The sequence below is a fragment of the Amblyomma americanum genome, chromosome 4 (genome assembly GCF_052857255.1).
Source record: "Amblyomma americanum isolate KBUSLIRL-KWMA chromosome 4, ASM5285725v1, whole genome shotgun sequence".
NCBI classification, from domain to species: Eukaryota; Metazoa; Arthropoda; class Arachnida; order Ixodida; family Ixodidae; genus Amblyomma; species Amblyomma americanum.
Genome location: NC_135500.1, coordinates 80,775,325 through 80,791,134, shown reverse-complemented (window position 1 = coordinate 80,791,134; position 15,810 = coordinate 80,775,325). Strand labels below are relative to the sequence as shown.

At 44.7% G+C, this 15,810-nt stretch overlaps 1 protein-coding gene across 1 annotated transcript in view; it reads left to right on the top strand.

The window, feature by feature from the left end:
• Positions 1-8,954, top strand: part of LOC144129609 (uncharacterized) — an 85,981-nt gene extending 77,027 nt beyond the window's left edge. The window contains exons 5-9 of the mRNA XM_077663731.1: positions 1,709-2,158; positions 3,103-3,393; positions 5,445-5,780; positions 6,622-6,963; positions 8,477-8,954. Of these exons, the coding sequence (XP_077519857.1) occupies positions 1,709-2,158; positions 3,103-3,393; positions 5,445-5,780; positions 6,622-6,963; positions 8,477-8,691 (1,634 nt within the window). The 3' untranslated portion in view covers positions 8,692-8,954. The remainder of the gene's footprint in view (positions 1-1,708; positions 2,159-3,102; positions 3,394-5,444; positions 5,781-6,621; positions 6,964-8,476) is intronic.
• Positions 8,955-15,810: the final 6,856 nt, after the last annotated feature.

Here is a 15,810-nt window from a genome sequence, read left to right as displayed (position 1 = left end):
GTGAACACAAACACTCAAAATAAAAACTGGGATGAAAAAGGCAGATAACCGCCACGAGGAAAGGCACAACTTCTTCAGATGCAGAGAACAGAGAGGAGAGTGAGATTTTAGGAAGAGGGGAGACAGAATTGAGATTTCAAACGACGCCACTGGGAACACGAAAAATGTAGCGAAAAGGGGGGCGGGGGAGGCAGTGCACAAAAAACTCTTAAATGTTCAAGATGCAAACAATTACAAGAAGTTAGAGAGTGCAGGCCATTGACAGTGAAAATAGAGTGTTTCCTGAAACTGCAGAAAAAAAGAAACCAAAATACAAGCTACTGGATGGCAGTTAGAGCAGTTCGTGCGAACTCGTGAAAGATTGTGGCACACTGTACATCCCCAAATACTTTGGTCACCTGTTTAATTTTTATACATAATGTTCCGATGTCTTGCTGGTTTTCAATTCATTATCAAGCACGTGTGTCCTCTTCACTAATTCAGAAAAGCCAGGGGGGTTAACCCTACTCACAAGAGATTTATAAGGAAAAGCAACATTTTGTGAGGAAATGTAAATATATAAATATTGCTTGCCCGCGAGTACAAGCGGCACTTTTGTTGACACAAAGCAGTTTGTGAATAAACAATGACTCTACATTTACTCTTCGTACGAAGCAGCTGAACGGGAAATTTGATAACTATTTTTTATCGCTCTTTCTATTGCACGTGAAGTCTGCGTAAACTGAACGTCCCATTGTCATCGGCAGATAAAGATTTTTGAAATTCGTGTATTTTCTTCGTCAAGTTGTTTGTCGCTTCAAAAATTTTATATCAGTACTCTTGGTTTAAAACCTCACTTTTGCCGTCACTTACGAAAAATTAGGGGGAATTATGGTTTAGAGACAGTACATATACTTGCCTGCCTATCCTATAAAAATAGTATTTTCCACTCCCTCCCCGAAATAACTTCCCGCCAGTATCACTCACCTTTGAGTTTCTTTTACTATCCTTCCTTTCTCTTTATTCATAGGAACCGGCAAAATTTTCACTAATCGTGCCATCCCTAAGTTTCTCTTTAATAAACTGTTTTTATCTCTCCTCACAGCTTTGCATAAATTACAATTTCTGTTTCTGGTGGGAGCATGGCAGCTTATTAGCCTTGAAGTGCCGAAAATTAACTCGAATTCGCAGACAACCTGAGTGTGCATATAAAATAATATCATTTATTTCTGCTTGTTACATTTGTAGGGCCCTCATCACAAATGTGGCGGAGCAACTAAGCATACGTAGCCGGCTGTTTTTTTTTTTCTTAATGCAATCACGTCTGTACTTGAACAAATCAAGATATATTCCGTGTTCATAAGAAATTACACCAGTGATAAGTGCGCAAGCCAAAATTCGGGATTTTAAGCTGGCAAGAAGTGATTTGGATTAGAAGTGCGGAATGTGTTCCGTTTGATTCTTTCTGCACCTTTGAAGCTAGGTAGCCTTTTCCGAATGAAAATAAACCGCGATCTCTCAAATACAAGCATGCCTTAAATGTGAAAAAAGGGTCGTTGTATCGCAGCTTTCACCAACCAGGAGGAACACTCATCTGCTTGCCAAAGCAATGGCTGCGCGCTGAAACAGCAGCACTGTAGTTGCATTTCGGGCACTCTTGTTTACCGCATTGCGGATCTTTATACAAACAATGAGAGTTGTGACGGCGATACCTGCTTTACCCCCGCAGTGGCACCCACGGCCGTGACTACATGGAGCTGGCCCCTCCAGAAGTTGAATGCATCTCATTCGATGGCATTCACCGAGGCATCCGAGCTTTTCTCACCACCAACAATGACTACACCGTTTGAGTTGGGTCCCGTGCCGGTAGGCGCAGGGGATCAAAACAGGACTGCGGCTTTGGCTTCGCTAGAAGCATCCCGACTACCATCCGCATCGAGAAGCTTCGAGTGCGAAGCCAGCGGAAGCCGGCCTCCTGCAAACATAACCTGGTTTTTGGACGGGAGACCCGTGGAGCCGGCGTTAAGCCGCAGCGTGGCGCAGGGCAACGTTACGATCAGCATGCTCTTCGTGCCTCAAACAGTGCAGTCCGGAAGGCTGCTGGAATGCCGTGCTACCAACGGCAACCTGCCCGAGAACTTTGGGGTGATGAGCCACTTCATCAAGATGGACACGTCACGTGAGTGAGAGCTTAAGGGCAAAGATGGTGGAGCGTAAGCTACAACTCCAGGAATGTCGCTCATTACCAGGAATGTCGCTCATTACCAGCCTTTTCCTATCTTTGTTACGCCATGGATGTTGCCAACGCGTTACTTTTGTAAGTATAAAGCCATGCGTCACGTGGTGGCTGCGAAATGCACTAGAAATGCTTGTTACGAACTCTTGGTAATGATGAGTCTGCAATTCTATAACGTTATTATAGCGCTCAAGAGATGTGTTTTATACACCGCTCGGCAAACTGCAACGTTGAAGAAGGAGTATGTTGAATAAATTGCCGCAAAGTTTCTACTTGCTGATATTTTGACGACCTTTCCTAATTGAGTTTCTACCTGTCTGACAATAACCTGGACTTGCAAACACTCCACTCTGCTAGTAGTTGTGAAAAACAACGCCTCGTGTACTCCTCTTGTTGCATGCCACACTGGTTATTCGACGCCAGATGTTAATTAGCGAGAAAAAAAAATGCGCTAGAAACAGAGTTCAATTCGCCACTGCAAACGAGGATACATTAAAAAGAACTGAGTGTGGGAAGTGCTCGTAGAGCGATTAGTGGATTGGTCTCTTTGGGCTGCATATTGTATGTGATGTGAAGGAGGAGTTTAAGAAATGGTGCATAGCTGCCTACGTACCGTCTTTCTCGGAGGAATATATGCACCTTTTCTTTTTCATTAGCTTCATGTGAAGTCACAACTGACGTTATGAGAACGACGTGAGCGCGTCTTGGCCGCTGCGGCACTACATCGCGTGTTACGCTATGTATTAGTGCCGGTTGTTAATATGTCATATGCTTGGGTTCCGTAATTGACTCGGAATCCCGTAACTTGGGCGTACCTCCGGCGTGATCGAATCTACAAAATCAGGCCAAGCGTTTTCAACGAAACGGTGCACTTCACCGCCGCGCAGACAAGACGGAGGTGAGCGTGCGGCTGGGTGCGGGTCTCAACGCCAGCGACATCACCGAAGGGGCTGACGTGTACATGGAGTGCTCGATACTCGCCGCCTCCAAGGTCACCGAGGTCTCCTGGCGCCGCGATGGACACCCGGTGAAGGGACTCACGGATGAGGCACTCGTCACCTCGCGCTACCTAGTCATCCGAGGAGTGAACGTCACTCACTCCGGCCGCTACACGTGCCGGGTGACGAGCGCCGACGGAGAGACGACGGAGAGCGCGCCACTCGAGCTCCGTGTGAGACGTGAGTACCGAAGGAATTCCAAGGAAAAGTGTATATGTCGTCAGTGCTTATCTACCAAGAGATTCTTTTTCTTCTTTACATCACTTAACATCACTTGAACATTAACATCACTTGAATGCTGCCTTGACTGAGTGTATGCTAGGCTTGACGGACACCAGGTAACTGAAAAGCACTGACGGTTATGCGATTGATTATTCTGAATGCGCTAATTGCATTTCTTATATTCACTTTAAGCTGCTCGTTGGGATAGCAGTTCTGAAGTCTTTTAAATCCGGACTAATACAGTTCGCAAACTTGCCAAGTTGAAAAAGTCTTCAAATATCTGTCAATCTATTCCCTTCTCTTTAACACCCATTCCGATAGAGGACTATCAGCGAGTGCGGCATCTGAGCAGAGACTGCGAAAAAGCCGGGAAGTGATTGATGAATGGCTCATGACCTATATTTTTCGGGGTATCTCTGTAGATTACCTTAGTTTCGAATCAACAGAGTTTCCAAGATCGCGATTGCAACACGCAATATGGTGAGAATAATCGAAATGAATGTACCAGGCTCCATCCCTTACTGTCACTTCGTCAGTATACCATTACAGGCACGGAGATACCAAAAGTTTAAGGGAAACTGTGCTTTACACCTTATTCCTTCATTATATTTTCATTATATTCGCTATAGAGTTTCTACACTCCCGACTGCCGGATAGAATAGTCTACTGGCCACCCGATAGTAATACAATACCTTCAAAACTATTCCAAACTCCAGACCGAATGCCTTAGCGGGCAATGCTCTTGAGCTGGGGGCCCCTCGCAATAGAATGAATTCATCACGCATACCTTGTTATTCGGTAGTTTTGCTGACTCTAGATGCCCCACGTGGCTCTCAGTCTTGAAAGGAGGAAATTACCTGTACAACCACACTAAATTCGAGACCGTTTTCAACGGAGTAGGAAAAGAAACAACCAAAGGCCGCAGATGCGTTTCTAACTCATGTCCTTGGCATGTCATGCGTGGTGCTCTACAGACTGAGCTTCTTGCTTCAGTCGTCTCTTTTTGCACTTGGGCAGCCAAATATATTAGCTTATTTTCCCTAAACTTATCTTCAATCTAAAGTCATTAGGCCGTTAGTTCCTTCTTTAACCTCGCCCGCTACGAAAATGTTAGAGGCTCATCCGCGCAATTGAGCCTTGAAGTGGACCAGAAATAGATTGTCGCAGATTGTGCAAAGAAGCCCTGTGTTCTACCGACCCTGTCTTCTCTCCCTTGCTGTTCTTATCACTCATCCTTGGTCAATCCGCACATCTACTCTCCAGTGCAAGTGCACAAGTGTGGTCGCGAAGTGCGGACGCAGAAAGTGGGTTACTATTCGGCGTGTATTCCTAAGAACATATTCCCTTCTTGCAAGAAGCGAGATTTCCGTATGCTTTCCTTGGCTTCATTGAATGCTGACATCATACAACCCCTAGTGAACTGTTCCCTTTGACGATTCTCATAACATGTATTCTTCTCTTAAGGCTGATATAGAGACCACATCGAACGCACAGGGCCTACATGGGCTTTACGGATGCTGATAAGTCCAAATACATACGGACTCCATACTATATGATTCACATCATGTGAAAATCACATTGAAACCGTACACGAAACCCTTGTAAATCCTGCGGAACTATATATATTTTCACGTGGTATGAACTTCGTCTATACCCTTAATTCTTGTATTGGATCGGCAGCATAGAAATTTGGTCATGCGCCCCGCATACGATAGGTGTGGCATTATATTCCGAAGGCCGCTGCGTGCCGAGCAGCTTTTCAATGGGTAGAAGCTTATTGTTGCCGTAGAAATCAGCTTGTCTTGGGTGCCACCGCTTAGAAACGTGGGTGTCTGACCGACCTAGAGCACTTAACGAGCACGTTGGTGCTGAAGCCTTTTAGCCAAGCTGCCGTCACGGCATTAAAATCAAAATTACAATTTACCAGAAATAACACGCCCACCTTTTGAAAAAAGAAAATGTTCAATCGGAGTTAGAAGTACTGGGCACACGCGGTCTGCTCTCCGCAGACGCCCCTCGATGCGTCGAAGCACGCGACACGACCTTGGCTGCGGCACCAGGTGAGCCTCTGAACGTGACCTGCCCCGTGACAGCGGATCCTGGTGAGGGCCTGCGCTATTTCTGGGTCGCCGAAGACAACGCTGGCAAGAGGCGCCACATGCGGCTTGGAGCTGCGCCAGAAGAGCACGCCGACGGAGATGACCATGTGCGGCCGTCAGAAGCGGATTCGCACCGGCTGGAATTGCTGGTGGACACGTACCTGTTCCACGCGACGCTGTCCTGCTGGGCGAGAAACTCAGTGGGCGTGCAGCGGGAACCCTGCCGCTTCAGCTTTCAGCTGAGACGTAAGGGCTTCCACACGTTTGCTTGATGGGCAGAAAATGAGCAATAAATGCCTATTGTAGTCCATTTGAGGGCAAGCCAGCGACCTATTGAAATAAAATCGAATAGGAGTAACTGTATAAGACACAGAAAGCGCCGAATAGGTTAGAGAACAGACTCTAGTCAATATTTCAGCTGGAGCCTAAGGAGAAATCGTAATCGGGCAGAGCATGAAATGTGGAAAGCGGATAACAGGCGGTTCTTCAATATAATCTAGTTGATTCAAGAGGTCGTCGACGTAGAAGGAGACGACGGACAATCAGGTGGGCGGAAGAAATTTGGAACAGGGCTAATTACAGATCAGCAGGAGAGTCCTTTCCTTTTTTGCAAAGGTATCTGGCGTGATGATTATTACGATTATACGCCTTAGACGTCAGCCGCATTGTAGGCGTACTGTCTCAGGGAATCACGGTTCGGGTCTGGCCCAGATGCCATCATCCATATCGTAGCCTGCACATAAAGTAGCCCTTCTAAAACTCCGTATCTGCTAACCACAGATTAGTACCTGGAAATCTGTTGTACCCTGCACAAGTCGAAGGAGCTGTCCTGCAGCGAGCGTTAAGTGAGGGAAAAAACCAGAAAGCGTGAGAATATTTCAGCCCCTTTTTTGTATATTGCAGCCTGCTGATATCAAACGTCGAAAGTGACAGCTGATTTAACAGAGTGCTTCCGTACATGTGGTGGCGATGTCGGAGCCGGGAACGGCTTCAGTAGACAGCGCGCACTCACACGTAGCTATCACTACCAATAATCAGTGTTCTCCCAAACATGCCTTCTTTCGTCTTTCTCCCTACGAAATTGCAGATGAGCGCTTCTCCAGCCTAGACTGCACTGTTGGCAACTACACGGACACGTCTTTCTCCCTGATGTGCACGTCACGCCGTCGAGGACACGCCGGAAGGGATGTCCTCGGAGCAGCGCTGTCTCGTCTCCATGTGCAACTCTACGACGCTACCGCTGGCAATCACTCTGTGCGAAGCTTCAGGGCCGGCGAAGGTGGCGACGGCTACGGACATCCGGTGTTCCTCACTGGCCTTAAACCGGCCAACGACTATCTGGTCGTTGCTCGGCTCGAACAGGAGATGGCAGCATTCTCAACCTACGTCAGGACGTTGGCGCCGGCCCAGACGCTCCGGGAACGAACAGGTACATTTTTCGGCGGATATTACATTTTGCATCAAAAGGAAATATGGATGTCCTCCAGTCTGCATTTAGCCCAAGCAGTATGCTGTATAAAGCGTAAGCAGCTGTTCTCGAGAGGATATTTTCGTGTTCTTGATACGTGAACTTACTTTATTTACTCGATTTTAAGCGCACCTCTTTTTCACTGTAAAAAAGAAAAAAGCAAGTCTCCGATTGTAAGGCGAACCAGATTTTCTTGCATCCCCCACGAGAGTGAATGGCACGTGACGAGCGCGAAATTTCGGCTCCCTGGAAGAATCACGTGTACGGAAGCGAGAGTAACGCGCAGAGGCGACAATCAGCGTTCTTAACGGCGTGCACTTGCGTTCCGTTTCTCGCCTCATGCACTCCCGAGAGCCGCTGTTGCCGAGGGCTGGCACGAAGCTCTGGAAAGCGAAAATCAGACTAGACGTCGGAACATTCTCGGAGGAGGGGACCGTGCGTTCCCCGTCACGCATACTGAAGCTCGCACGTAAGTGGTTCGTTGGAAAATCTGCAACATTCATTTAAGGTTTGAATAGGTTAATTTTGATGACTACTTGCCCTGGCTGCGGTACCTAAACAGGGCCTGCATTCATGAAGCTATTCGAATAAGTCTGTGCGACAAGCTTAGCGAGCGTCCGACACCGTAGACTTCCATGGCTGCCGGCTGGGACCGTGCCGGCTCTTCGGATTATCCTGATTGACTAATTAACGCGGTTTAAGTTAACGAGATTGTACTGTATCGACACACAAGTACCAAGGCCCCATTTTTTAATGCCTATGATAACAGGATACTTTCATTTCCTAACCCGATTATAAAGGACATGTCATTTTTATATTTTTCTCGGAAAAAAGCTGCGTGTTATAATCAAGTAAATACAGTAATCATACGTGCATTTGGTGCGTACATCATTGTAATGTGTTCTCACAGGACATTTGTTACCCACTGGAACATGTGAGTATCTTCCATAGCTTACACACAGTAAACTGTGGCCTCTACCCTGCACCACATATTTTTCACTGTCCGAAACTAATGTTTCCTCTACCGTAATGTATATGTATTTGGCTGTTTTCATTATTCTTGAGTGCGCACATATTTTCTCTTCCAAGTGACATGTAGTCCGGTAGTCAATCAACAGTTTTGAAGAACTACTTCTTGTTCGTTAGAAGATGTATCTTTCTGGTGTTCGATCAACAATTTTCAAGAACTAATTTTCGTCGTTATAAGATATGTACGTACCTTCAGAGCAGCATTAGTAGCCACACGGTGCTCATCATCCAATCTATCGTCATATTCCTGCATAATATCTCTTTATTGTGGCTTTTCCCTTATATGGCTGTGCCTCTAAAGACCTCGCTTGGAACCTTACTTTAAGACGTGTTTCAAGGGTCAGCAGAGCTCATTTTATTTCTTTAAAGGTTTCGGTTGTTCAGTCTTCTATTGCACATTACAGCCGATCGCACTTCTCACTCTTGTCTTCGCTCTTCGTTGTAGATAAAGGAGCCCCTGACCGGACCAAGCTACCTGCGGTGAACACGGTGGTGATTCTCGTCTGTGTTGCATCAGTCGCCACGTTAGGCTTAGGGGTCGTCGGCTGGGCGCTGTGGTTCAAGCGCCGTCGTAAAAAATCGCGGCAACGCAGTGCCGCGGCGGTCTGCAAGCACGCAGAACATAAGTCATACCTCGCTTCGCACACTCAGTGGAGATGATGCTTATAAAGCGTATTCCTGCCTCTTCCTGCGTGAACTGTGTCCACCTGGTCCCGCTGCTCATACAGTACTACCTTGTGCCTCACCTGCTCATAGCGAGGACAATGTGCTTTTTTACTTGTGCGTTGCGTTCATGTGCCTGCAATGTTTATCTGTGCTTGAAATGTATATCGAAAGTGTGTTTCTGTAATGCCAGTTTATATGATTCCAGCTATGGAAAACGAAACAAAACGCATACTATGATACTTTTGATGTACAACAAACGCAGGATATTATAATAAACATATTCCATAATAATGCCTTCTTCTATAAGATAGACTTAGCCTATGTCTTGTCTACAGCATGGGGTGATTAAAAAAGTACCAATGTTCCTTTACTGCGAGTTTTTTGTTGTTGTTATAGGTTCGTATTCGTTGTCCTCCCTTTCTCTCCTCCTGCAACAGGATTAGTGCGTACATGGTTCTGTGCGCTCCTCGCTGCTATAATAGTTATTTAGGAGAATCTGCCTTGGTGAGCGTGCGTTTTCCTGGCTCGTAATTGGCAGGGACAATAAAGCAAGGACCGAAGAGGTAAGTTACTTTTAAGGAAAGCAACAGCGCAGAACTGTCCTACTCGGCGCGCAACATTAGTTGATCCGTGAAGAAATATACTTTGAAAATGTAAAAGAAGGAAGACAGAATGAGGCACCTGAGGGGCTGTACTGTACTTTCTACTTCAATGTTTTGTTACCGCAAAAAATTTAGGTCGTATCATCCTTTGTTACTAATTTTGCTTATTTTATTCTTCACCATCCATTTCTGAATCACTCAATTAAGTGAAAGGCTATTTTTATTTTTGCTAACTGCGCCAGCAACCTCGACGATACTGTTGCTCGTTACTTCGCAAAACAAGAAAGAAGAAAAGCTTAAAGATTGATCACTGCTAACGTATTCTTACGTCATAGTGAGCCAAAACGCTAATATGACCTGAAAAGAGCAATATCATAAATTTGTTATTTTTCAGTGGGTGTTAAATCTTTAGCGCCAACCTTATTACCGCGCAAGCAAAGAGGAAGAGAACTGCTGGCGGAGACGCGCGCTACAGAGGTTTTGTACGCCGTCATTGCCTAGGATGCACGCACTGAAGCGCACTATTCTACCAACCTTGCACCTACGGATTTTTTTCAGGTAGTAACGGTTGGAGACCGTGAGAGCGAAAAAATAAAAATAAAATTAGCTATAAAAAGCTTAGTAAATTTGTCGCTCTCGTTGGACACCTCGAATCCTCCATGAAGGAAGGAATGAAGGAGCGAAAAGTCGGCAGAGGCACTTGAGACTGCTTAGGTGTGAGAAAGCGTAAGCCCACCCACTCACTTCGTGAACGCAGTCGCTGCATGCTGCGGAGCGATGTAAGTCGATGCGACGCAGCTAGCAATTCTACCTCTGCATGGCTCTACGTAGCCTCTGCAGCGACGCAACCGCACCCCTCCTGATCTGCACGCTAACTTTGTGAAGGCAGTCGCCGCCATACCACGTCGCCCTCCCCCACCAGCTGCCGCATCAGGTTACATTCGTATGAGCCGACCGTCTCCATGAGGTCATTCTCAACGTTACATTCATAGTTCCCTGGGACTCTTGATTCCATTCCGGGGGAAGTGGTGCAGCGGTTAAACGATGCCACTGCCCTGCGGTGGCAGGGGCTGCCACCGATGGGGTTTGTGCGACCCAGGTTACTCTTCCCGAGAAATCCCGCGCGACTTATCATTAATTTAACAGTCACCTGCCAGTGCTCTGGAATGGCAGGAGCTGTCACCGGTGGTCCTGTACGATCGAGGTTGCTCTTCCCGACCAACCTCGCGCGACACCACAACAGGGTTATACCTCCCATCAAGCGCAGCAGGCTAAATGCTATGAATGCTTGTTCAGGAATTTCGATAGGTACTAACTATTTTCTTTATCGGCATATTTACTGAACGCCAACATGCGTCTACCTCCTTAGCTTCATTAATCGCGCTGTCACGGCGGGCATTTGATTCAGAAACTGCGCTTGGACATTCAGGTACTGGTTGTTCGTCGCAGAAACGATCTTTTTCATGTTCGTCTACATGAAGCGTGGTACGTTCTTTATTTTTTTTTCTCGCAAAGTCCAGTTGTTCATTCAGCGAACGTTTTAGCAATGACATAAAGAACATTTATTTTTCAATTTCATTTGTTTCAGTTCTCTAATAATTTTTGGCCAAAGCCACAATCTAAAAAGACTCTACTAGAGAGATGCTGCAAATCGCGGCTTGCTTTACAGTCAGCCTAGCTTTGTTTGCACCTTCCGAAACTTATCACGCCTGCAGCGCAACGTGTGTAAAAAAAAAAAAGAATAATACTGCATGCTGGCGAACTCAAAAACTTCCCTACGGTTTTTGCTCTTCGCGACTAACTTTGAACCAAGAAACGGGTAATTGTTTTTTTCATGCACGGCTTCTTTAGTTTCATTGCTTCAAGTATGGTGCCGACTTTGTTGTGTTATCACTTAATGGCTGCCCTGCATGTTACTAGCAATTCGCGATGGTCCGGAAATAAACCTGTTATATTTCTTTCACCATTCCAAAATGCTTTATGCACATCATAACCCGTCGCTCACGTGCATATGCATCTATCCTGTGATTCAGTTTGCCTCATGATCCCGGGCGAGCCATACATTTAAGGCTGAGATCAAGGAAAGCGATCTCTAAGAAGCTCTTCGTGGGAATTTCTTGATTTATTTTCTAAGGTACTATTTCTTCTCACATGTGGCTCCATACTAAGTCGGTGTTGAGCCCTGCTGGCCCTAGTTTTCCGGCCATAAATGTTAGGCTTCCGGTCGCGATCATAGTTCTTCCCTTTGTCTTTGGTCTTTTGCCTCTACATAATACATTGAACTCACATTTCGGCCTTTGTGGGGCTTGAAGACACAGATAATAGGACTTCAACTAGCTTGTTGTTATCTTGACCGATATAAGATATCAATTTTCTCCCACGACCTACTTATAGAAAAAATGAAAAGGGAAAAGGCCCGTCGCTTAAACTGAGGAGGCAGTTCTTAAAAGCCACGAACTTTATGGCATCTATTACTTAGAGTTCGAAACACAGTGTGTTCTTTGAAGCCCTATGCAAACGAGACAAAGAAGCAGCTTAAAAGGAATAACAAATGCTGAATGCAACTTTGAAGGGTCTGGCGTGTTTCTAGAAACATAAGTGGAAGTTATAAGGAACAGAGGTGCAATTATCTTTACAGACAGGAAGTGTAATATGAACTTTCGTCGGTTTTGCATTCCTGATACTTGGTAGCCGTTTATCAAAAGGAAACCATTATCTAAGAAGAGAGAAAGACGGAGACCACGTGAGAAGGAGAGGCTTGTAGATTTTATTTAATTTTTTTCGAGCTGGAAGGCAGTGACTTATTTCCAGAATTCGCTCTTACGCTTTTCAGCACCACAACAGAGCGAACAAGAGCTGCTATAGGATGATAGCTGGTTGCTCCATCGAAGAATTTCCAGCGTGTGGCAAGCAACTTGTGCAAAAAAAGGGAGCTTCTCGACCATCAGGAAAGCACTTGAACAATAGTGACAAGTAAAACATCGATGATAAAGCGAAAGCTGTTGGTGCCTGGAAAACTTTCACGTGCTTCTGCACGTGTGATTGTGTTTAGTGAAGAGAGTAAACTCAACCTTTCACCAGGACGCTTCATACCCAAATCATAACATTTCAAGTCAAAAGCATATAGTACATGTTATAGCTTTATGTCGATACAATCTTAGACCTACGCGGAAACTTTTCAGTGTCCATATTGCAGATAATTCATTGAAAACAGTTTGGAAGACGAAGAAAGTTAAGGATGGTCATCGAAAGTATCTCTAATCGTGTCAACAGACTTGATTTCAGGTTGTGTGTGACCTCTGTTCTGGTGTAGCGCTCTTTCTACCTGCTAGCAGTTGTAATGTTTTGCTGTACTTTATAAAGATGAAGTAGGTGAATGGTTTGAGGTATCTCGATACATTATATAAACCACCAACAGAAGCATACAAGCGACGCGAAGTTCTTAAGAAGACATACGTGACTAATGTTTACTCTATGGTGTAATGAATTTATATTAAACGAACCGAACTCTTCGCGAGTAGAGAAAATTATTTCCGGCACAAAACATTGAATACATTTTGAGCTCGGCTGCTGATATTTTTGTTATGCACTGCACTGACAGTTCGATTTTCGGATATTTTGAATGTCTTCCTCGGTCTTCGGTTTCTATTCTTTCTTTCCTTGCCGTAGAATTATTTAGATGGTACCGCGCAATGAGAGGAAAATCTGTTCGAAAAATTCCACAGTTCTGCAGAATAAAATGGGGGTAATATTTTTGGAGCCAGTAAACATTATTTTCAGGCAAACGATATTCACAGAATTCTGGCTAAATAAAAAATGTTCATTATTAACCACCCTGCCTTTCCTGCGATAAGAGCAAGCTGTCACTGAATTTTTGGAAAACATGAAATCAAAACACGAGCTGATCAGTTTATGAACATTTACCTTCCACGTAAACAATTGCTTTTTCCTATTTAAGTTGCGGTAAACATCATCTGCACATATTTTTTCGTAACATAGTCAACATCCATGCCCGTCTTCAATGTCGCAACAGTAACTACATATAATAAAAAAGCTGCATCACCGCGTTCGGCGTTATCAGGCGTCATCAGAATTCATCCAAACGTCCGGAACGTAACATCAGGAGTTTTCAGCTACGACACATTAAGATGTCAATTGCAGTGCAGATGCGATTCGCACATAGAAGCTTCCTTGCTTTTGCCGTAAAAAACCCTTATACTTGGTGGTAGCTGCAACCTATTTTCGAACTGCCTGCAGCTGACGCCTTCAAACAATCTAGGGTTCTTCAGGAGCCTTGTCCAAGTCTTGAGCAAATTGTGCAGTGCTAAAAACATAAAACGCATAAAGTACATCAATGAATAACTTCCAACCACCAACACATGCACACAGCAGTTCTACGTAGTCAATATAAAGTCAGAAAAAAATAAAATATTTTTGATGTATGTTGCTGCTTTAACTCATTTTTATTTTGTCGCCGGGTATGTAATGCGGCCAGGACAATTTTCATCAAGGAGGGTAATCCCCTTGCATATGAATGGATGGTTTGTGAAAGCATGCGACCTTCTTGCCTGGTTGTTTCCGTATTACGGCTGCAAAATTATGCTCAAGTGTTTGCGTTTCGTTCGTATTCCTTTTCCATACGTAATCTATCCTCTGTGTTCAGCTCAAAGCAAGGTGTTCACAGAAATGTCATAACAGACATTTGACTACTTTTATATTTGCCTTGTCGTCGTCTTGATTTAAAAAAAATGCAGTTTTTTATGATGAGTTCGTTACGTTACCATCTATGCTTGCCTGCGTTTTATTTATACAGAACCGCTCTTGTCCATGGCGTTGAAAGCACTCTTCAAATGTTTCAAAAGGGGCAAGCTTGAGCGTCAAACTGTAGATACGATGCGGATGCCTCTTTTTCCTAATTTTTAAAGGAAAACATGAGGGCATGGCATTCACGAAAGAAACAAAAGTTAACTTTTCTCATTTCTCTTTTTCGCTATCTTGTAGCTCGTCTTCCTTAGTAGTATATCTAAGCCGGCATTGTCTGTTCAACCCCCAGCCACTAGGTAATTTCGTTCTTTCTTCCTTCCTTTCTTTCCTTCTTTCTTTCTCTCTCTTTCTCCCTTTCTTTCTTTTTTTTCTTCCTGTATTCCTTCCTCTGTTCTCTTACTTCTTCCTTTGTTTCCTTCTTCCTTGCTTGCTTTCTTTTCTGTGGCATTCCAACTATTTCTTCCATCATTTGTTAACTTCCTTCCTTCCTTCCTTCCTTCCTTCCTTCCTTCCTTCCTTCCTTCCTTCCTTACTTCCTTCCTTCCTTCCTTCCTTCCTTCCTTCCTTCCTTCCTTCCTTCCTTCCTTCCTTCCTTCCTTCTTTCCTTCGTTCGTTCGTTCGTTCGTTCCTTCCTTCATTCATTCCTTCCTGCCTTTATTTCTTTCCTTCTTTCTCTTTTTCTTTCATTATTTTTTTCTTTCTTTCTTCCTTACTCTCTTTCTGATATTTCAGGCATATGAGAAGATGTTCGCGGCGCTAGCGACATGTTTAGACTCGACGCAACAAATTGGCGCCCATAATGCGATTAGCTCTCACCGACTCGATGCACGCGGGTACTGACACTCTCGGGGGACTCCAATATTTGCCGTGAGTCCACAACCACGACCGCTTTGGTTTCCCAGCAGTGCTAGTGTTTTCGCGAGTGTAGGATGCGGGATTTCGTGTTTCTGGGGTCCAGGGGACGACAGCATTTGCACTATCAGACAAGAGCGAGGCGTTCCAGCTGGGTTACACCAGCTCACTAAATCAGTGCTAAGTCGCGCACTTACTTAACTCCCATCTCTGCACTCAGCTGTCTACGTCACATACTTATTCGCATATCAATTTGGTTTCACACAACTGGCTCCTGGACACGCGTTGAAAAATTAATCACCTGAGTAACAAAGCCATAAATGTGACTAATATCAGCTATTTCCCACGCGAGAATGTGCTTATGCATAAATAGGCAGGATTACCGCGAACAAGCTTTAATGCCTACTTCCCTGCAGGATTTATGCGAGGCAAAATGTCTCAACTACTGATGGGAGGGAGATACGGGGAGGAGAGAGATGGATGACTAAACACACAACACGTGCATAAGAGCTCGCTCGCGGATTGTACAGACCTTGTAGACATCGAGGAGCACAGCAATCGATATGTGTTCACAAAGCTAATAAGCTGGCTCTGTGTTCTTGTCCGATGTTTTTGTTTTATTACCTTTTAGCCATTTCTCCATGCAAGGTGGATTCACCGTGATTGTATCAGAAATGAATATTTCATTTTGTAAATTCAGGGATTGTTTTGTCTATTTTGCATGCCAAATAAATGCTGCCGGTCCTTAGGCACAGCGTAGTGTTTGTCTCAGATAAATTTTTAATGTGTGGAGTTGTCACAACCGAAATGGAGGTAAATTAAACAAAGTGAGAAGCGACACAGGAAAAAAAAATATGGCCGCCACAGGACGCAACACTGCAACCTGTGTTTTTTT